Source organism: Oncorhynchus kisutch, linkage group LG5 (genome assembly GCF_002021735.2).
Source record: "Oncorhynchus kisutch isolate 150728-3 linkage group LG5, Okis_V2, whole genome shotgun sequence".
Classification (NCBI taxonomy): domain Eukaryota; kingdom Metazoa; phylum Chordata; class Actinopteri; order Salmoniformes; family Salmonidae; genus Oncorhynchus; species Oncorhynchus kisutch.
Window position 1 is genome coordinate 38,480,493 of NC_034178.2, and position 24,436 is coordinate 38,504,928.

At 41.9% G+C, this 24,436-nt stretch overlaps 1 protein-coding gene across 18 annotated transcripts in view; it reads left to right on the forward strand.

The window, feature by feature from the left end:
- LOC109891016 (calcium-dependent secretion activator 1) overlaps positions 1-24,436 on the forward strand; it is a 181,600-nt gene that overhangs the window by 32,563 nt on the left and 124,601 nt on the right. For all 18 annotated transcript variants that reach the window (XM_031825030.1, XM_020483253.2, XM_031825017.1 and 15 more), the window contains exons 2-3: positions 10,809-10,922; positions 12,800-13,132. In XM_031825030.1, the coding sequence (XP_031680890.1) occupies positions 10,809-10,922; positions 12,800-13,132 (447 nt within the window). The remainder of the gene's footprint in view (positions 1-10,808; positions 10,923-12,799; positions 13,133-24,436) is intronic.

The window sequence follows — 24,436 nt, forward strand, 5'->3', positions numbered from 1 at the left end:
TCTTATGAACACAAACAAACACACACACACCCACTGAAAAAACATGACTTAATCCGCATTTAAGTATGTACAATATACAGTTCATGTCTGTACAAAACATCCATAATACATCCTACATTACATTGATGAGAGTACTATACACACACATAATGTCATATTTGCACCGTGAACCTGTAAAGAGCCTTTTCACGAGTCAGTGCTGGTTGTGACCAGCTGGCTCAGTAAAACAATCATTCAAGGGAATATTCCATCCTGTGCCAGAGATGATTAGATTCATGCCATTAAAGTGGTGCATTACATAAACCCTCAGCCTGATGTTAGCTGGCTTGGGGGCTTAGGGCCAATGGTGCTGCTTCATGAATGGATTGTAGTGGACAGTAAAACATGGGAGAGGACTTTAGTTAATGAGAAGAGACTAAGTTACCTTGTTGAACCACTGGTGTTTATTTGTAAGTGGAACACAGTCTAAACTCTCTGAGTTGCTTATACACTTTGGGAAGGGAGATGACTACATTTCTTTATTGTATTATATAAAATATTTGGGGAATTATGACTTTGCTATTACAGTTTTTTCCAACTGCTTACACACAAAATCTTTTCATGTCACACGATTTTTGAAACCTCTCACTCAAAGTGCAAAACTACACACCAAATGTGAAAAACCATAAGCTATTTCTCAGCCTTTGACTCAGTTGTCAATTGCATAAAACACTTTTTTCAAAATACTACATACAATTCTCAACCTAAAACACAAAAATCTAACAGGAAGTGACTTGCTTTCCTTTTCCAAACACAACCAATCAAAATGCTACACTTATTCACCAGATCACACACACACACACTCCACACATGTGCAACCACTAATAGCTTAACTGATCACTAACCAATCACTGCTTTACTGTAGTATAGGCCTATAAATAGGTCAAAGGTCAGATTACCTGTTTTGAACAATGGATGCCAACAATGGACAGAGAGCAAGAGGAGTAGGAGGGAGAGGAAGAGGACGAGGGCAAAGAAGAGAAGGAAGGAGAGGCATCTCTAATGAGATTAGGGCAAAATTTGTTGATCATGTGATCAACCACGGTTTGACCATGAGAGAAGCTGGACTGAGAGTCCAGCCCAATTTGAGTCGATTTACAGTGGCATCCATAATTCGAACCTTCAGAAATGAGAACAGGTATGCAACTATCTAATGACTATTTTAGCATTACAGTAATGTACTGTAAAATACGTATGACTTCATAGTATTGCATAAACATTTGTAACTCTAAGCCATCCATTTACTGCACTGCATTGAATGAATAAGGTTGGTTTCATGCTGTGCTACATTTTTTTGTAGATTGTTTACAGTTCCTATGCTGAACACATACTGTGTTTGAATTCTGTACAAAGTGGAAAGGCAAAGACATCATGGAGGACGAGGACGCTTGTTTACAGATGTACAAGAGACTGCAATTATAAATATGGTCTATGTGGGGACATAGAGGTTGCCTCTGTCCAAGGTTGGATACGCCATGCTAGGAGATTCTTCCCTTGATGTTTGGCAAGAGAAAACCTATCTTGTGATGTGGACGAAGTATCGTGGCCAGACTCAGGCCGGAGAAGAGATGAAGCGTAGCTTAGCACTAGTGACTGCCCACCCCCCCCCCTACCAATTCCTGTACTGCCCCCTTGTGACGCCACACACACAATTGTGTTCTTTACTGTATTCTAAAGAATATACTTTTGGTTTACTTATGTTTATGGTTTTGTTGTATGCTACTGTATACAACAGTAATGTTTGGCCTAATAAATATTTTCTGTTTCTACATTGCATTGGTGTTTACAGTGTACTTGTTACCCCTCTCAGCCGATTACTTTCACTGTAGAACATTGTATTGAAATGTAGATATAAGCCTATGAAAGACCAAAGAGCTTTAGATTTAGAACAACAGTGTTTACATGGTATATCCAAAAATGTAGTATTATGAAAGCAGTGTTTGCCATTTGATGCAAATGCTTCATTCTGACATGTGTTTATGGCATTTTGAATGCAGTGTTACATTTTGAAGGAGATGTGAGGCATTTTGCATTTTGTGTGCGCAGTTGTGGGAATTGTGTGTAGAGTTTTGAAAAAAAGGAGACAGTTTTGAAAGACGTTTCTAAGCAGTTGGAAAAAACTGTAATCTAAAGGTGAGAACACAGCGTCAAATGTCAAATAGCAACATGATCTCATGCACATATATACTGTACCCAAGGGTTTGGAATATGGAGTGTTCTCTTCCTGGTCATCTAATGTTTGGAGTATGCCTGTTTGCTCTGTGTCTGTTCATGAATAAAAGGCTGGCAGAAGAGGCATGTGTAAAAACTGACGCAGTGTGCCAAACTCCAGTCAGAACACTGACCTTTTCCTTAGTAATTCCCTGGTATTAGTGTGTTGGTGTGTGTAGTTTCTGGACTGCTGCCATGGCCGGCCGGCCTCTCAGTCTGATAGGCATCTATAGTGAACCCCAAGGGTTTTCCCTCACTGTCTTAGGAGGAAGAGCATATTACACAGACACACCCATCTATTTATGTACAAAGTGCCAATCTTAAAAATATTACAAATATTTACACACAGGCATGTGCCTGATTTGTTGTACTGACTTTGCAGTTAATTTAATTAGAGGTCACTGACTTAAATAAAGAAATAAAGACTGTTCAATGTCTTTAGCTTCGTTTTGTCTTTTACTCCACTCTGAAAATGGGAGTAGTGAACATTGCACGGGTGCAAGCGTTTAGTAAATGTAGGCCCAAGGTTGTTGGATTCCAATGTCAACCAATACAATTTAATGCTTCATTAAGCACATGCGATTCCTGCGGGAATTCACTCTTGAGACGGACCGTGCAGTATGGAAACTGTAGACACACATACCATTATAGCGCCTAATTCTCACCCACTCTTGTTGTGAGTGAATGAGATATCTCTTAAGAGAAAACAATGACATGTTATCTTTGTAGTGTACACTTGAACCAGGAGGGTCACAATTACCTATGTTCCAAATACACCCACAATTACCATAGTAAACCTGGATCTGAAAGCACTACATAGGTGAAGGTGATATGGAGGAAAATACTTGCCCTCAGAATCTTCCAAATTCAGTCCTCTGATATCTGTGGGGTATGGAGTCAGCAGTCAAGGATCTGAATTGATTAAAGTGTGTTTGGACAACTATTTCACATCAACTCCGAAACCCGAATGCACATCTGCCCCTCCCCCCGACACCTACCCCAAGCCCAAGCCCTGGCAGGACATATTTCCCCTGATTCCTCTTAATGGAGTGGATGATTCCTAGAATTTAGCAGCTGGACTATAGATTATTTGCGTAGCAGTCATGTTACATTTGTATGTGTGTCTGCCTTTTTCTTAAACCAGTGTAATATGGAAGTAATAATACGGTGGACATATTGTTTACTGCCTCTCACCATGTTTCACACATCGGCATGGGGGGCTGTGTTTTATCAGGGTATAGATGTTGAATGTGCTTATTTGATTGTCAGTGTGTAAGTGTTGCTATTTTCTGGTATACAGCTTAGCCTCCAGCTCTCCTTTGTGTGTTGAGAGCAGAGCTAGAGTGGATTAAGCATTTTTTAAGGATTACTGGTGCTACAGATAATTTAACCCACAGTCAGGTGCATATAGGTAAAGAGAATGAGGCGAAAGGACAGTATACAGCTGCCTACAGGATCAACTGAGGCCGTACTACCAATATCTGGTCTTTACTGTGGCCTCACACTGGGTCTATAAAACGAATGGCTACTGATCATCCTCCGTTCACTCACACCAGAGTGTAAGTGGAGGAGAGAGTAGAGGGATGAGGACAGGTTAGAGGTGTGAGAGGAAGCGAGAGTGTTCCAGGATGGATGGATGGGTTGATGAGTTATTGTGAAGTTCTCTGTTGTGCTGCTTAAGTCACACCTTCTGTGACTGTATATTGTGCCAGGAGAGTATGTGATACTGTAGTTCACCCCAGACATGCTGTCTACTCCGTGTCTGCTCCACTGTCTGATGAACTATATGGGTCTGATTGCGACAGGCATCTGGAGGTGAGAGGTTGGCTGGCGTTCAGTCTTCATTAAACCCTGTGGCCCAGCTGGTCTGCTGAGACATCTTTCTCATCCAAATATGGGCTATTTATCAGTACTTGGCAGAGAGGTGAATGGGGTTGGGAAGGGTGAGGATCCACAGCTGATGATGGGTGTTTCGTTTAGTTTATTAGGATCCCCATTAGCTACTGCACATGCACATGCAGCAGCTACTCTTCCTGGGGTCCACATAAATGTACAAATACATGACAAAGTACAACTCCAGTTGAGGCTTAGGCCTAAGAGAATGTTTTGAACCAATTACAATACTTTTGTTTTTAGATGTATTTAAGACCAGTTTATTGTTAATGAACCCTTCTGACACTGACTGTAACTCCTTGCTAAGAGTTTCAGTGAGCTCACTGGTTGTAGGTGCTGATGTGTAGAGTGTGAAATCATCAGCATACATATTCATATTATCTTATTTTAAGACAAGTGACAAATATTTGTAGATATAGAGAAGAGTAACAGTCCAAGGCAACTGCCCTGAGGGATACCACACTGTACATATCTGATGTTAGAGAAGCTTCCATTGAAGAACACTCTCTGGGTTCTATTGGATAAGTAACTCTCCAACCATGTGATGGCAGGTGATATAAAGCCATACAAATTATGATCAGTAAACATAAAATGCTACACTGAAATCTAACAATACAGCTCCAACTATCATCTTGTTATCCATTTATTTTAGTCAATCATCAGACATCTGAGTCAGTGCAGTACACATTTAGTGGCCTTTCTTATATGCATGCTGAAAGTCCGTAGTTAACTTGTTCTTTGAAAAATAGCATTGTATTCGGCGCATGTGTCAAAGTTTGATTTGATTTGTATTGGTTCAAACACAATTTGCTCCATCAGTTTACTAAGAACAGGCAGCAGCTGTTAGAGCCAACAAAGGGTGCTTTACTAATTTTAGGTAGTGGAATTACTTTAGCTTCCTTCCACGCCTGTGGACACACAGACTCCTTTAGGCTTTGGTTAAATACAATGCAAATAGGGGTGGCAATATAGTCTGCTGCCATTCACAATAGTTTCCCATCAAGGTTGTCTTTACCTGGTGGCTTATCTTTATTGATGGATAACCATTTTTTCCACAAATTATCTTGTTTTGATAATATCATTAGTTTTAAAAAATGAAGTTTAGTCACAAAATGTCTCAATTGACAGTAAGTCAACCAATCAGCTGAGCAGACTGACTTGTTTGACACTTTTTTTGCATAATTTCTTTGAACCATAAAATGTCTATTCGTGAAGATATGATCAATACAAGTGGATGTCACAGATCCAACACTATTGTTATACACTGTAGCTGGTTGAGTTATAACCTGGGTCATGTTACAGGCATTAATCACAGTAAGAAGCTTTCTCTTGAGAGGAGAACTAGATGATATCCAGTCAATGTTCAGGTCACCAAGAAAATGTTTCTCTATTAGTATCTAACATCAGACACATATACTCCAGATACTGACAGTTTGCACTTGGTGGCCTATAGCATTACCCTAAAAGAAGAGGCTTCCGATGAGGCAGGTCAACCTGTAACCACAGCACTTATTTTTAAAACTTTTATTCAGGGAAGCCCAATTGAGACCAGGGTCTCATTCGCAATGGTGCCCTGAGTGCCCACATTATCACAGTCAAAGAAAATTAACATTCCAAATAAAATAAGAAGAATAAAGATACAAATAAACTACTAGGTTTACAATATTACAATTTCAACAATTAAACCATTTACAATTAATCAAAATAACTACAATCCTCAATTAATTAATTTAACACCAGAGTCCTGAATGGCCCTAGTGGCACCAGAGAATCAAGACGCAAGGAATTTTGCAGGTTAATCCAGCAATGGGGGGCAATAAAACTAAAGGTGTCAAGGCTCAGGAGAAGACCCAGACAGTTTCGAAGTAACAAAAGTGTATTACAAAAACAGGGGTGCAGGCAAGCAACATGTCAAGGTTGCAGAGGTCAGAGGTCCAGAGCAGAGTCCGAAAGGTACTCATAGGTCAGACAGACAGGCTCAGCATCAAGCAAGGCAGAATGGTCAAAAAACGGAAAAGCTGGAAAACAGAAACTAGAGACAGAAAGGAGCGCGGAGAAAAACACTGGTAGGCTTGACAAAACAAAACAAACTGGCAACAGACAAACAGAGAACACAGGTAGAAATACACTGGGGAAAATTAAGAAGACGGGTGACATCTGGAGGGGGTGGAGACAAGCACAAAGACAGCTGAAACAGATCAGGGTGTGACAAAAGGAGGATTTACCTAAATTGGTCAAGACCAGAGGGACCTCAAGAGTTAACCAACCCTGCGAGCGGGTTTGGTAGCGCATTCTTTTATACTTCAGCAAAAAAATTATGCAAGTTGGTAGCTTGTGTAGTAGAGCTTTGTAAACATAAAAGGGTAATGAAGGGATCTACAGGACTTTATTGAGTACCAGCCAACCTTTTAATAGAGGATACAGTGGTGAGTATTAAAACGGTCACCTGTGATAAAGTGAATGGCACTATGGTAGACGACATCCACTTAATTTGTCATGAGATCCTCTCTGACCTTTACAGGAATATCCCTCTGAATATATTCAGTAACACCTCCCCTGCAGACATTCCTGTCTCAACGGTGCTGTCTAAGTAAGTCTCAGAAATTGCTAATATATTAATATTATCTAAGATGAGCAAATTACTCATCTCATTAACTTTGTTTCTGAGGCTACATATATTTATATGAGCTAACTTTAACCCTTTCTTTGGTAGCTTATCTAAATCTGAACTCATATTGATAATAGGTTTTATTTGGAGTGTGTGAGTAGAGCTCACTAGATCTCAGAAAACTGTTGAGATTCTCTACATGTTGGATGGTGAATAAATGAGGATGGCTACTGTACAGAGTACTTTTAATCATCACCCTCATTTCAGGGTTTTAGTATAGCCCTCGGCAGAGAGGCTAGTAGTGGAATGGTCATGTTGAACTCTGAACCTTGACCCCATCAAGGGTAATCACTACATGGCTTCCTGGAGTTGCCTGTGAAATGGTGACCACGGTAAAAGTAACTTGGGACAGCTGTGGGAGGGGACAGATGGGGGAGGAGGTCCAGGGGTGGGTTGGTGGGCGTGGCTTTAGACATTAGTGTCATGGACAGAAGAGAAACCGAGACACACTGCTCCCTCATTATTTCTGATCGGGGCGGGGCCAATCTGCTCTACTTATTGCCTGTTTGTTTGTCTTGTGTAGAGGACAAAGGAGAGAGACCACACGAAGGGAGCATTGATAATACATTTGAATGAGTTACAGTATCTTGTTCCTTGCCAAAATGATGACAGAACGGTTGGCTACCCTCGCCTCTCTTCCTCTAAACATGTTGCGACTGTGTGGTAAAGACTTTGATAAATGATGGACGTCGTTTGGGTGATTATCCTCAGTCAACATCACATTCCTAGATAGGACCTAAAAGTTTAATTATGGCTGTACTGCCTCATGTCACCTCGTCTATGCTGCATCACTTTCTCTATCCTCCCAGTTAGACCTGCTCGCTTGTCTATCTCTGCTACTACCAGCCTGTGTGTTTAGCTTGGGATGGAGAGAGACTGGACAGTTTATTAGGTACACCCATCAAGTACCTGTTCGGACCCCCCATTTGACTCCAGAACAGCCTGAATTATTTTGGGTATGGAAACGTTGCTCAATTGGTATCAAAGGACCTAACGTGTGCCAGGAAAATGCTCCCCACACCATTACACCACCGCCACCGGCCTGTACCGTTGACAACAGGCAGGATGGGGCCATGGACTCATGCTGCTTACGCCAAATCCTGACTACCATCAGCATGACGCAACAGGAATCGGGATTCATCAGACCAGGTGATGTTTTTCCACTCCTCAGTTGTTCGGTGTTGGTGATCGCTTTCTCACTGGAGCCACTTCTTCTTGTTTTTAGCTAATAGGCGTGGATCCCGATGTGGTCGTCTGCTTCTTTAGCCCATCCGTGACACCGACCGATGAGTTGTGCGTTCCCCAATGCCGTTATGCACTCCCTGTTGTACTGCACTGTTATTTGCTTGTTTGTGGCCTGTCTGTTAGCTTGCAAGATTCTTGCCATGAACGGTCCTTGGACCTCTCATCAATGAGCTGTTTTTGCCCAAAGGACTGCTGCTGACTGGATGTTTTTTGTTTGTCGCACCCTTCTCGGTAAACTCTAGACACTGTCGTGTGTGATAAGCTCAGGAGGCCAGCCGTTTCTGAGATACTGGAACTGGCGCGCCTGGCACCAACGATCATGCCACTCTCATAGTCGCTTAGGTCACTCGTTTTGCCCATTCTAATGTTCAATATAACAGTAACTGTATGCCTCTATGCCTGTCTGCCTGCTTTATATAGCAAGCCACGTTCACATGACTCACTGTTTGTCTGTAGGAATGAACCATTTTCATGAACGGGGTGGTGTAACTAATAAACTGTCCGCTGAGTGTACATTTGCACAAGTGACTTGCGCAGTATTACTGTGGCAGCATCAGTCCAAACTAATTTCCTATCTATGTTTGAACATCTTTAATGCCCAATCATTTATTTATAGCCTATATATCAGTCCTGTTGCCGTGGGATAATAGTTTTTTTCCATTCAGCGATTGCACCACTAATACATTTTTATGCAAAAAAACTCCTCATTGTTACTGTCAGTTAAGAGACCCCAGTTTTTTAAATGTTGGCGAGGGCTGTAAATCCCGAATTAAGGTGGCATTTTTTTGTCTTAAAAGCACTGTGAAGTTTACAAATAAAGATGTGGATGGGTCGTTCCATGAAATGAGTAACCTTTGTATCCCTTTTGATATTTCAAGTAGAAATTTTGCAGCAATATTGCATTTTAAAAGCCTGTTCAATTAAGTGCCCTTCAATATAGACCACATGGAGAATTCAATAAATCCTATTTTTTTATATGAATAAAACACTTGCTAATGTGGCAAGATTCTGCATTTGAAATCCTATGACACAGGATGATTTTAACCCCCAAATTTCTCCCAAGTTTTCACAATGATTGTAAAGACCTAGATATTTTGTTGCTTTGACAAAGACATTTCTGAAGATGATTATTTATTTGATGCAGTGGTGTAAAGTATATAACAAAAAATACTTAAAGTTCTACTTAAGTATTTTTGGTGGGTATCTGTACCTTACTTGACTATTTATATTTTTTACAACTTTTACTTCACTACATTCCTAATGAAAATGATGTACTTTTTACGCCATACATTTTCCCTGACACCCAAAAGTACTCTTTACATTTTGAATGCTTATAGCAGGACAGGAAAATGGTCAAATTCATGCACTTATCAAGTGAACATCCCTGGTCTTCCCTACTGCCTCTGATCTGGCGGACTCACTAAAGACACGCTTCGTTTTGTAAATGATGTCTGAGTGTCCTCCTGGCTATCCGTAAATAAAAATAAAATGGCCACATCTGGTTTGCTTAATATAAGGAAATTATTTATACTTTTACTTTTGATACTTAAATATGAGTATATTAAAAAAAAAAAATTAGACTCTTACTCAAGCAGTATTTTACTGGGTGACTTTCACTTTTACTTGAGTCATTTTCTATTAGTGTATCTTTATTTTTACCCAAGTATTACAATTGGGTACTTTTTCCACCACTTATTTATGTTATTAGTGATTCCTTTTAAGGTAAAAAAAAAACTGTCCCTTATTTTAATTAAGTTCAACAATGTTAAGTGAACTGAAATCTCGTTTTAATGTGGTTAAACTATTCCTTTATAAACATTTTTGAAAATAAACATCTAATAGTCAAATCATAGTGTTAAAGCAGGTGAGCTGGTTCTACTCTTTTTTGGCAATATTCTGGTGTTTTGTGGTAGAAACCTAAGCGGGTGAAGCATAACACGTCAACCCTGTTACCTACATCTGGACAGACTAGAAATGTGCTTCCATTTCCACTGTCACAAGGGGATTTTTGTTTGATTTAAGATGCAATCGTCAACCCTGCTACTTTATTTGGCACTTTAACAGGCATTTACTATAGTATGATTTTTATTTATTTACCTTCTTGATATGGAAAATATGTTTTTTATTAAGTTGCCTATGTGCCCTTTATGACTGAATGTAACCATTTGGTAAAATCTGAAGTTTTTTTTCTTACAAAGTTACACATCTTAAAAAGCACCGAATTGATGGAACAACCCGGATGTTAAAAACGGCATGAGATGAGAACCAGGAAATGTGTAATTGGTAATGGGAGGACTGAGATATGAGTGCTGGGACTGAGGCTGCGCAGGGCAGTTTCAATTTAGCACTGAAGAAGAAAGATCTATGCATGCAAAGAGGATCCAAAAAGAGGAGTTGTGTTAAGTGAAGAAAGACAACTTAATTTTTTTTACTGTATATTCAACATTGATATAAACTTATTCATTTTATAAGGGGACTGACAATAAATGTTTTAAGTGAAGTAATATGAAACCTGTGAGCTAACGTAATGTTACCATGATTCCTATTACACTGTTGTTTCCCTCTATATTGTCTGTCTGTCTGTCTGTCTGTCTGTCTGTCTGTCTGTCTGTCTGTCTGTCTGTCTGTCTGTCTGTCTGTCTGTCTGTCTGTCTGTCTGTCTGTCTGTCTGTCTGTCTGTCTGTCTGTCTGTCTGTCTGTCTGTCTGTCTGTCTGTCTGTCTGTCTGTCTGTCTGTCTGTCTCCTCTCTCAGATCAGTAAGCAGCAGTTACAGACAGTGAAGGAGCGTTTCCAGGCTTTCCTCAGTGGTGACACCCAGATAGTGGCAGACGAGGCCTTCATCAATGCAGTCCAGAGCTACTATGATGTGAGGCCCTACTCTCTCTCTCTCTCTCTCTCTCTCTGTGTGTGTGTGTGTGGGGGGGGGGGGGGGGGTCTGTACGGAATACAGTATGTTTAAGTATTTGGATTGTGTTATCTGTTGATTTGTATTCACCAATGATTTTTCTGCAGTTTTAAATAGTCCTCTGCAGACGAACCAAATCGTCTGGATGTTTGAGGAGACCTTTGGTCTGGTAAATGATGTGGAACACACAGACAGCTGCTTCCCTCAGGCAGTCTTATTAATGTTTTCCTCCTGCATCTGACAGATTCAAATGAATTGGACTTCCCAAAATAGGCCTCTAAAATATTAATAGTTCAGACAAAGGCTATGTGAGGTGCTAAGCTGAATCCATGGACATCTTGTGCTCCAGAAAAGTAGCTTTGAGTATGCCTATCCGGGGCCTCCCGAGTGGCCGGCCGGGATGTCCTTGTCCCAACGCACTCTAGCGACTCCTTGTGGTGGGCCGGGCGCATTCACTCTGGCTTCGGTCGCCAGTTGTATAGTGTTTCCTCCGACACATTGGTGCGGCTGGCTTCCGGGTTAAGCGAGCAGTGTGTCAAGAAGCAGTGCGGCTTGGCAGGGTCGTGTTTCAGTGGTCGCATGGCTCTCGACCTTCGCCTCTCCCGAGTCTCTACAGGAGTTGCAGCGATGGGCCATAACTGTAACTACCAATTGGATAACATGAAATTGGGGAGAAAAAGGGGTGAAAAGTACAACAACAAAAAAATACAAGAGGGTATGACTAGCCATCCCGTTCAATATGTCTGCCTTGACAACTCTGAAATCACAGAAGAACGAGGTTTGAAACACTGTCTCAAAGCTTCCAAACCGTTACAGAAAATGAGACAAAACTGAATGAGATTTACTCTGCCGACAGAATTAATTGATACAACACTTCAATAAGCCTAAATTAGTGAATTGAAATGCTTCATTACTCAACACCCAGCTAAAGCTGGTTTTCCAATTCAATTAAAGCCCAATGCTCTTACTGACTGTGTTCTGGATGCTTACACACTCCCCACATCCCCACATGCCTTAGAGCCTGGAGGAGACATGGGGTGCTCTTCCTTGGCAGAATTTAGGATTAAGCTAAATTAAGACAAAAAATTATAGCCAACATTTCAATTTTATTTTCTATATCAGCAGTTTTATTTTCAACACTCCCATTTGTGCATTGTTCCCTTCTTTTTGGCCCACTGAGAGCACTGCTGCTGTTTCAGAAAAGTTGCAAGTGCCCGAGGACGATACATGTCTGTGTATCTGTATGTCCATCCAGCCTCAGAGGCGATGGCCCTCAGTCTTCACCCTGCGTTAGGCACTGTTTGGGAACAGGGAGCCTGTCACCGTGAACCATAAGCATGCTGCATGGTAGAGAGAGGGCCAACATCTGAGTCAGCCAGACACATTTCTCTTTCCCTAACCCACACCCTTTGGCATGGAAAAATTGCTTCGTGAGAATTGTGGGAAAATAAATGTGCAGTTTGGGATTGAACAGATAAGCACAACAATGCCAGATTTTATTGAAACTACTATCATTTATTTTCCTCTGCACCTTCATCATGAAGACAGAAAGACCGAGCTGCAGCAAATCCTCAAAGAGAGAAGCAGTACTTTAGACGTTTCACTTCCCTCCAGAAGCAAAGACGTGTCAGGCTGCCACCAGGGCTTCTTTACGCAGATGCAGAGGAGAATGTCTCCCAGAAAATAATGGGCAATTTCCAATTCAGAAATTGAGTTCAAATACAATTCATCCCAACCTCACAACCAAACTGTATGTTCTTCCTGTATGTTCTTTCTGCCTTTTTAATACTTGAACCACGTGCTTAATCCCCCCTCTATGCTCTTAACTGTGACCACAGATATTCCTGAAGAGTGACCGTGTGTCCCGGATGGTCCAGAGCGGAGGCTGCTCGGCCAGTGACTCGCGGGAGGTTTTCAAGAAGCACATTGAGAAGCGTGTCCGTAGCCTGCCGGAGATCGACGGCCTAAGTAAGGAGACAGTGCTCAGCTCCTGGATGGCCAAGTTTGACACAATCTACCGCGGAGAGGATGACCCTAGGAAGCACCAGCAGCGGATGACAGCCAGTGCAGCCTCAGAGCTCATCCTCAGTAAGGACCAGCTCTACGAGATGTTCCAGTCCATCCTGGGCATCAAGAAGTTTGAGCACCAGCTCCTCTACAACGCCTGCCAGGTGAGATAAGAGCTTCATCTCATGTCCTTTACCCGACATTTGTCTTAACACTAACACTTTCACTGATGGAGATTTCTCTGTTTCACTCCTTTCTCTATGTCTGAGAGGTGACTTGAGGTGCAGTGTCAACTTTTAACACCTTTTTGAGGCTTTGATTTGAGGCTTGCTTCCCATTAAATTCCAATGGGTTGAAATGGTAAAAGTGTGCTGTGAAATCAGCCTTACTTTAAACCCCTGGAAAATCCATCCACCTTCCAGGGTTATTAGATGAATAGGCACCTGTCACAGAAAAGCACAGTGTTTAGTGTGGGATTGAAAACCCTTTAATCCAAGCAGGAAAGAGGACCAGAATGAATACTGCAAAAAATATGACCATTGTGAGATGGAGAGAGAGTGTGGGTGGTGTGAAGGGCACTATGGAGGCAGAACAATAGATGAGTGTGACTACCAAGGTACTGTGCTAACGGCAATCATATTATATCATAGATAATGGAATGGATAGCTATTGATCATTGTTGAATGGAGAGGGTGGGCTGAGAAGTAGGCAGCCGGAATAATAGGACGATGGTGGCCTTTAAAGAGGGGGTCCACATGTCAGCCATACTGGGTTCAATGGAAGAAGGTGTAGTGAGCTCTTCAGGATGTCTTAAGTCATCATCCAGGCTTTTGTCTGTCCAGGATTAACCATTCAGTTGCCACACACACAGGACGCTGGCCAGGTAGCCTTGCAGTTAAGAGCGTTGGGCCATTAACCAAAAGGTTGCTGGTTTGAATCCCCAAGCCTACTAGGTGACAAATTTGTAGATGTGTCATTGAGCAATGCACTTAACCCTAATTGCTCCTGTTAATCAAATCAATTTGTATTTGTCAGATGTAGACGTTACCGTGAAATGTTTACTTACAAGCCTACAATGCAGTTCAAGAAATAGAGTTAAGAAAATATTTACTAAATAAAATAAGAAGTAACACGATAATATAACAATAACGAGGCTATACAGGGGGTACAGGTACGGAGTCAATGTGCGGGGGTACAGGTTTGTTCGAGGTCATTTGTACATGTAGGTAGGGGTAAAGTGACTATGCATAGATAATGTAAATAGTCCGGGTGGCCATTTTATTAATTGTTCAGCAGTCTTATGGCTTGGGGCCTTTTGGACCTAGACCTGGTGCTACGGTACTGCTTGCCGTGCGGTAGCAGAGAGAACAATCCATGACTTGGGTGACTGGACATTTTGGACCCTTTTCTATCACCGCCTAGTATATAAGTCATGGATGGCAGGAGCTTGGCCCCGTTGATGTACTGGGCCGTACGCACTACCCTCTGTAGCGCCTTACGGTCAAATGCCGAGCAGTTGCCATACCAGGCAGTGATGCAACCAGTCAGGCAACCATGCCCTTGATGGTGCAGCCGTAAAAAAAAAAAAAAAATCATGCCAAATCCTTTCAGTGTCCTGAGGGGAAAAGTTGTTGCCGTGCCCTCTTCACGACTGTCTTGGTGTGTTTGGACCATGATAGTTTGTTGGTGATGTGGACACCAAGGAACTTAAAACTCTCGACCTGCTCTACTCAGCCCTGTCAATGTTAATGTCTTTTCCAGCTCCTCTGTCTTGTTCACATTGAGGGAGAGGTTGTTGTCTTGGCACCACACTGCCAGGTCTCTGACCTCCTCCCTTTCTCATCGTTGTCGGTGATCAGGCCTAACACTGTTGTGTCATCAGGAAACTTAATGATGGTGTTGGAGTCGTGCTTGGCCATGCAGTCGTGGGTAAACAGGAAGTACAGGAGGGAACTAAGCACGCACCCCTGAGGTGCCGCAGTGTTGAGGATCAGCGTGGCAGATGTGTTGTTGCCTACCCTTTATACCTGGGGGCGGCCTGTCAGGAAGTCCAGGGTCCAGTTGCAAAGGGAGGTGTTTAGTCCCAGGGTCCTTTGCTTAGTCGAGAGATTCGTGGGGCACTATGATGTTGAACGCTGAGCTGTAGTCAATGAACAGCATTGACAGGAGGGAACTCAGCATGCACCCCTTAGGAGCCCTGCCACATCTGACGAGCGCCAGAGCCGGTGAAGTAGGATTCAATCTTAATCACTCTGGATAAGAGCGTCTGCTAAATGATTCAAATGTAAAAGTAAAAAATGTAGTCTTCAGGCTTAGCCATTGTATTCTCTTTTTAAGACCTAGGTATCATTGTAGTCCAGGCCAAGATTGAAAGGACTTTTCTGATGTTTCTTAATTCAATAATGTGTCCCATCCACGCTCCTGGTTCCAGTTAAAAGGCAGGGCCACCCCCTGAACATTAATAGTGCTAGTGACTCATCTTCTGGCAGGGACACAGGAAGTCCTGTCAGCTCTATCTGTATCTGCCTCTACCACAGAATGAGACTCGTCAAGCCTATTGCTGTGGCTTCAACTGACATGATGTTTCTTTTCATGTACATTTTCCATCTCCCCGGAAAGAGTGAAAATGAATGAGCTGTTGGATGTGCAAACAGATATCTGCACAGAATTGTATGTGTTACATGGAATTATGTCTGTGCCTTTGCTCTGTTTTCAAGAATATGATTTAGTTTTCCACTGCTGTGGTTTGACGACAAAATTACTGTGAATATCATCACACACACACACACACACACACACACACACACACACACACACACACACACACACACACACACACACACACACACACACACACAGTTATGACACATTAAATGAGGCCAGTCCATGCCAGAGCATGCGCTGACCAGCTGGCAAGTGTCTTCACTGACATTTTCAACCTCTCCCTGACTGTCTGTTACACCTACATGTTTCAAGCAGACCACCAAGAACTCCAAGGTAACCTGCCTAAATGACTACCGCCCTGTAGCACTCACATCTGTGGCCATAAAAAGCTTTGAAATGCTGGTCATGGCTCACATCAACACCATCATCCCGCAGTGGAGGCTCATGGTGTAGCCGGAGGAAAGCTAGTTTATGTCCTCCTCTGGGTACATTGACTTTAATACAAAACCTAGGAGGCTCATGGTTCTCACCCTTTTCCATAGACTTATACAGTAATTGTGACAACTTCCTGAGGACATCCTCCAACCTATCAGAGCTCTTGTAGCATGAACTGACATGTTGTCATCCCAATCAAAGGAGCAGAGAATGACTCTAGTACTGGAAGCATAAGCTACAGCTAGCTAGCACTGGTGAGTAATTGACTCAAAGAGAGAGAAAGGCAACAAATTCATTTATTTCAAAATTAAGAAGCAAGATATAGAGAGAGTGCTATATTTCATAGTATATTTTTAAAAACGTTCACTTACTTAGCTAGCATCGAATGCAGCTAGCTATTTTAGCTTACTCAATCACCTGGCTCAAACAGAAAGGGATGCTATGTTACCTAGCTAGCTATGGCTATCCAACCCTGGAACTCTTCGAAGTCAAGGTAAGCTTTTGGTTTTCTAAATGTATTTTCACCCGGGCCCGCCGGTGTAACAGCGATTCTGCTAGCTGCTGACTATACACTGTACACTGATTACTAACGTGTTAGTTCTAGTAGCTATGTTGACTACGATGTGACAACAATGTAGGCTGTGTTGTAGTGGTTCGTGGTCATGACGGTTTGGCTTGGAAAGGTTTTTTCACCTGGTCACAGACAGCTGATATGTTGTGCACAAGTCCACAAGCGAAGGGAAAAGTTGAGAGGAGGAGAGCGCATAGATAGATGAGAGAAGGAATTATATATATAACAAACTGTTTGTTTGTGGCTGTTATGAATGTGAACTGTGTGGGCATGATCAGGGGTGTATTTATTGCACTGATTCTGTTGAAAAACGTTTCTCAAACGGAAGTGGGGATAAATATACCTGAATTTGTCCGATAGAAACTCTTGTTGGACTGATGATTACACATTAGATCAGCTAGATGCAGGCAAGAGTGTGCAAGACGGTATTGAATGTGTCACTGTCACCTTGATTACTCAAAATGATCTCCATCTGTCAACCTATGTTGTGAACTTTCCTTCCTAGGCTAGGTTGTAGCAACCTCATGATGGGTACGGGGAAAATGTGAGTATCATGTAGTAGCCTAAGCCTATTGATGTTACATTGAACTGGGTGAAAGGAGTAGGAATGACAGTCATCCAATATGCTGCAATAGAAATAAGACCATGTTAATCCTCCCTCATCTTAAATGGCACCGACTGCCACTGCATCCCAGACACCCTGAACCCGCTCTAATTCACATAGCGCCCCAACAGATCAACAGATGATGCAATCTCTATTGCACTCCACCTGGACAAAAGGAACACCTATGTGATAATGCTGTTCATTGGCTATTGCTCAGCATTTAACACCATAGTGCCCTCCTAGCTCATCACTAAGCTAAGGACCCCGGGACTAACCACCTCCCTCTGCAACTGGATCCTGGACTTCCTGACGGGCCACACCCAGGTGGTGAGGGTAGGCAACACCACATCTGCCGCGCTGACCCTCAACACAGGTGCCCCTCAGCGGTGTGTGCTTAGTCCACTCCTTTACTCCCTGTTCACCCATGACTGTGTGGCCATGCACGACTCCATTACCATCATTAAGTTTGCAGATGACTCGATGGTGGTATGCCTGATCACCGATGACGATGAGACAGCCTACAGGGAGGAGGTCAGAGACCTGGCAATGTGGTGCCAGGACAACAACCTCTCCCTCAATGTTAGCAAGACAAAGAAGCTGTTCGTGGACTACAGGAGATGAATGGTCGAGCATGTCCACATCGACGGAGCTGTAGTGGAGCAGGTCGAGAGCTTCAAGTACCTCAGGGTCTACATCATTAAGGAATGGTCTACACACCCCAATCATGGGCCACACACACCAAGACAGTCGAGATAAACGCCTCTTCCCTCTCAGGAGGCTGAAAAGATTCAGTATGGGCCCTCAGATCCTCAAAAAGTTATACAGCTGCACCATTGAGAGTATCTTGACTGGCTGCATCATCGCAAGGTGCTACAGACGGTAGTGTGTATGGCCCAGCAAATCACTGGGGCCGAGCTCCCTGCCACCCAGGACCTGTATACCAGGCAGTGTCAGAGGAAGGCCCTAAAAATGGTCAATGACTCCAGACACCCAAGTCATAGACTGTTCTCTCTGCTACCAGACGGCAAGCGGTACCGATGCACCAAGTCTGGAACCAACAGGACCCTGAACAGCTTCTACCTCCAAGACATACGACTGCTAAATAGTTAGTCCAGGTAGCTAGTGGTTAAGTATTTAACTATCTGCATTGACCCTTTTTGCACTAAGTCTTTTGACTCATCACATGTGCTGCTACTACTGTTTATTATCTATCCTGTTTCCTAGTCACTTTATCCCTACCTATATATACAGTGCCCACCACTAATATTGGCACCCTTGGTAAATACAGTTGAAGTCGGAAGTTTACATACACTTAGGTTGGAGTCATCAAAACTCGTTTTCCAACCACTCCCAAAATTTCTTGTAAACAAACTATAGTTTTGGCAAGTCAGTTAGGACATCTACTTTGTGCATGACACAAGTAAATGTTCCAACAATTGTTTACAGACAGATTCTTTCACTTATAATTCACTGTATCACAATTCCAGTTGGTCAGAAGTTTACATACACTAAGTTGACTGCCTTTAAACAGCTTGGAAAATTCCAGAAAACGATGTCATGGCTTTAGAAGCTTCTGATAGGCTAATTGACATAATTTGAGTCAATTGGGGGTGTGTACCTGTGGATGTATGTAACGGTCGTCTGATGAAGAAGGATCAGACCAAAGCGCAGCCTGGTAAGTGTTCATGATTTTTATTAACACTGAACACTAGAACCAAATAACAAAGTGAGAAACGAAACCGAAACAGTCCTGTCAGGTGCAGAACACTAAACAGAAAACTACCCACAAAACACAGATGGGAAAATGCTACCTAAGTATGGTTCCCAATCAGAGACAACGACAGACAGCTGTCCCTGATTGAGAACCATACCCGGCCAAAACAAAGAAATACCAAAACATTGGAAAATGAACATAGAATGCCCACCCAAATCACACCCTGACCAAACCAAAATAGAGACATAAAAAGCTCTCTACGGTCAGGGCGTGACAATGTATTTCAAGGCCTACCTTCAAACTCGGTGCCTCTTTGCTTGACATCATGGGAAAATGAAAAGAAATCAGCCAAGACCTCAGAAAAAATGGTAGACCTCCACATGTCTGGTTCATCCTTGGGAGCAATTTCCAAACGCCTGAAGGTACCACCTTCATCCGTACATCAGTAGTATGCAAGTATAAACACCATGGGACCACGCAGCCGTCATACCGCTCAGGAAGGAGAGGAAAAAGGGGTAGGTTTGCAAGCCGAAGAACACCATCCCAACCCTGAAGCACGGGGGTGGCAGAATCATGTTGTGGGTGTGTGTTTCTGCAGGAGGGACTGGTGCACTTCACAAAATAGATGGCATCATGAGGAATTTAAAATTATGTGGATATATTGAAGTAAAATCTCAAGACATCAGTCAGGAAGTTAAAGCTTGGTTGCAAATGGGTCTTCCAAATGGACAATGAATTGTGAAAAACTGAGTTTAAATGTATTTGGCTAAGGTTTATGTAAGCTTCCGACTTCAACTGTATGAGCAAAACAGGATGTAAAAAAACATCTCTATTGTTTATCCTCTTGGTCTTTCTTTGAAAATATTCACAAAAATCTAACTTTAATTAAAATTAAAATAATTGAAAGAAAAAAGAAATTCTTAACATAAAATAAATATTTTTCTAAAATATAGGTTTTTATTATTGTCACCCCTTCATTCAATACTGTGTGCAACCTCCCTTTGCCAAGATAACAGCTCTGAGTCTTCTCCTATAATGCGTAATGAGGTTGGAGAACACATGGCAAGGGACCTGAGACCATTCCTCAATACAGATTCTCTCTATGCTTGTGGACTGTCCTCTTCAGCTCATCCCACAGGTTTTCTATGGGGTTTAGGCCAGGAGACTGGGATGGCCATGGCAAACCTTGATTATGTGGTCAGAGAACCATTTTTGTGTTGATTTTGAGGTGTGCTTTGGTTCATTGTCCTGCTGGAAGATCCAACCTTGGCCCAGTTTAAGCTTCCTAGCAGAGGCAGTCAGGTTTTGATTTAATATCTGCTGGTACTTGATGGAATCCATGATACTATGTTTACTAACAAGTTGTCCAGGGCCTTTGGAAGAAAGACAGGCCCACAACATAAAAGATCCACCACCATACTTCACAGTGGGACGAGGTACTTTTCTGCATGGCTAACTTTCTGTCTACGCCGAATCAACTTCTGGTGTTTGTTTCCAAAAGCTATATTTTGGTCTCATCTGACCATAGAACCCGGTCCCATTGAAAGTTCCAGTAATACTTGGCAAACTGTAGGTGCTTGGGTTTGTTGTTTGATGACAGCAAAGGCGTTTTTATGGCAACCCTCCTAAACAACTTGTGGTTACGTTTGATCTTGGTCTGATCTGGAGTTCTGGAGACTTTCTGATCCCAAGACACAACTAACGTCTGCAATTCTCCAGCTGTGATCCTTGGACATTTTTTAGCCACTGTTACCATCCTCCTCACTGTGCGTAGGGTCAATATAGACACACGTCCTCTTCCAGGCCAACTGTTAACATCTCCAGTTGCTTTAAACCTCTTAATTATTGCCCTGATAGTGGAAATGGGCATTTTCAACCGTTGAGCTATTTTCTCATAGCCATTTCCTGGTTTGTGCAGCTCAAATACCTTACTGTATTCTCTGGTCTTTCCCATTGTGATGGATGACTATGGGAACTTGGCCTGTATGTCACCTCATATTTATACCCCAATCAAATCAAATCAAATCAAATGTATTTATATAGCCCTTCGTACATCAGCTGATATCTCAAAGTGCTGTACAGAAACCCAGCCTAAATGAATGGTTTAAAGTCATGGTTTAACACTTAAGTATTCCTAATCACTCAGGTGAACTTAAAACATAAAATATGCATGGAAATATACTTCATTTAGATTTACTCATAAGAATTTCTATGGGTGTTTTGGAGAAAAATACTTATTTAATTTACTTCACATTTATTTATTTTTACTTCATTTTACTTCAATTATAAAGGTTAGATTTTTTATAAGTTGCATCCTTGGTAAAGGGCACTGTACATATCTACCTCAATTACCTCATAGCCCTGCACATCGACTCACTTCTGGTACCCCGTGTAAATAGCCAAGTTATCATTACTCATTGCATATTTATTCCTAGTGTTATAATTGTTCTATTTTTCATTTTCCTATCTGCACTGTTAGTCTACACCTGTTGTTTATGAAGCAAGTGACAAGTAAGATGTTATTTGATTTGAGTGTCAGATTGAGCGTTTGAAGAACAGAACAGCTGTAATCCGTGTCCTTACTCAGGTACCTGTCATCATGTACCTTTGTGAGTTGGAAGCTTTTGAAGGAGATTGAGATACAGATGGTTCCCTCCTATCACATTTTGTAGCAAGCTGTTGTTGCACTTATTTTTTTATTTTACCTTTATTTAACTAGGAAAGTCAGTTAATAACAAATTCTTATTTTAATGACAGCCTTAGTTAGAACAGTGGGTTAACTGCCTGTTCAGGGGCAGAATGACAGATTTGTACCTTGTCAGCTCGGGGGTTTGAACTCGCAACCTTCCGGTTACTAGTCCAACACTAGTAACTAGTAACCACTAGGCTACCCTGCCGCCCCAAGATGACGAGTAGTTGAATTCTGGGGATTGCAGTGTAAGAATGGTGCAAAGGGGGCTGATGGATTTCCAGTTGATAATGTGGGTAATAGGGTGCATTTTATGTTGTTTTACCTTTGTGTGTGTGTGTGTGTGTGTGTGTGTGTGGACCTCTGCAAACTGAAGACTAAATCATGACTATGTAAACATTTCTGTGAATAAACAACCTCAGTGACTGACTAAATTAAAATGAGAGCATATTGTCTTCTGATGAATATGTTTTAGCCTGTAATGATGATTTGAGTTAAGGAATAAATTGAATTTCAGCCCTGTTTGGCAGATGCGTGACTTGACCTAGGTGTGGGTGGACAGAGTGGGTCTTCTTCCTTTTCACCAGATGGGGTTTGGAGTTATGGATGTGGTCGTGCCGACCGCCTGCCGCTGTTTTATAGTTCTAATAGTTATTCCTGGCTGTATGTAATAAGACTTAAGATTTCCTGGGTTAACAATGTAAGAAATAATACATTAAAAAAAACAAATACTGCATAGTTTCCTAAGAACGTGAATCGAGGCAACCATCTCTGTCGGTGCCATCTTCATACCATCTCTGTGGCGCCAGCTCTCACCCCCTCCCTTCCACAAAGATGTAGTTCAGTACTTTTCCATCACACAGTTGGATAAAGGTTTCTCCATGCTCCTCCGTGCATATCACAGGACATCTTATCAGTCAGGAGAGGTCTTGAGTTATTGGGAGTACTCATTCTCACAGTCCACTGCAGTCCACTAAATAATTACACTTCTCATACAAAGAGCTTGAACCTTACACTAATTTTGATTTCTAAGGCTATATAAAACAATCTATTCATACTAAGAGGATATAATGATATAAAACAGTAAGAATATAAAACAGTCATTTGCAATCTATCAATACAAAAGCTCTGGAGAATCCAGCTCTAGTGAGGCGGATAATTTGCCTTGATCTCTGCTCCCAGAACACATTCCCACAACACAAACACACACCTTCTGGTTGCCAGTTCATCTCCCTCTTGCCATTGTCTGTTAACATTCTGGCTATTGGTCTCTCTAACTTACATATGGATACATATGGATACAGGATACATATGCCCTATATAAACACTCTCTGTTAAGCCTGTAGAATCAGTTAAAGAGATTCTCTGGTACTTTTGTAATCTTTATTAGTTCTGAAAGTAGCGCTCACAAGCCAAAAGGGGTTCTCTCTCTCAATCTGCATCTTGCTAGTTCTCACTCAAATGGCGAGGGGCTAACATTCATTGGCTGAAACTTGAATTGCTAGGGGGCTGACCCACGTGGGGGGGAAATGTAGGGCGCTGCGCAGCTTCCTGTAAACAGTCACTTTCAAACTATGGATTTCGTGGCTAATTAAGATAAGGCTGTAATTCTGATCATAGATTATGCATGTATGAACTACAGATTGACACTTCCAGCCCGAAGCGGGAGGTTTCAAAAATACTTACTAGTTGCCAAAGTTCCGGAGCATGTCTTTAAGTATTAAACAACATAAAAGCGTCAATGCAAACAGTTGTATTTTTCCCCGAAAAAATTGCCTGCTTGAGCACACAGAATGTATTAGAAGTCTGTCAGAAGTCCCTTTTATCAGTTATTTTCCAGTTCAGGTGGAACAGAAAAACAACAGCCGTCATCAATGAGTCTTGTTCTCTGTGTTAGATGTATAAAACCTTTTACTCTGTCAAGTCACTTACTGTACACCTCATTGAATATGGATGAGAGAGATCAAATCCAAAGAAAAGACACTTATAGTTTTTGTATCATAAACAAGGCCATCAACACAACGATTTGAAAGCCCTCCGTTCTATGCATACATTTGCTGCTATTACAGAATGGGGAAGTAATATATCCTCAATTTTCATCAAAGACCTTGCTGCTATTGTACTGCAAACAGATGTCTGTCTGAAAGCTTTGAAGTAGATCTCAATGCTGGACCTTTGATTTGGTGTAGTCTGTATGGTGTGTTGCTATGCTCACTGTGTGTGTGTTTATTTGTTTATGGAACCTTTCTGCCGTCAGTCACACACACACACACCATGCCCTTTGTCTGCTCATTTGTGCTACCATGGTGACAGTAAACATGGCTACCTTTTTTTCCCCTCTCCCCCTCCTCCCCTGGCAGCCGTTGTCATCCTGTATATATTAAACCAGACAGACCGGAAAGGTTTTCCCCTAATCACATATCAGAGTTTGGCTTTGAATCTATCAATCGGAGGGGACTGCAATTTATTTAAACAATTAAAAGACTGAGGAGAGGAGAGCAAAGGAGACGAGACGAGAGGAGCCTGTTTGGAATAGGTAGAGGAGATCCACAAAATCCTGCAAACCCATCCTTTTAGTCCGTTACCTCTGGCCAAAATTTAATCTCAGATTTCCAGACCAGATGTCCTCACAAGAAAAAAGGCTATTTTAGGCTTAGGGGTTAGCATTATAATAATATTTAGGGTTTGGGGTTAGGGTTGAGGTTAGGTTTAGGTTAACGGTTAGGGAAAATAGGATTTTGAATGTGAATCAATTGTTTGGTCCCCATAATGATAGTAAAACAAAGTTGTG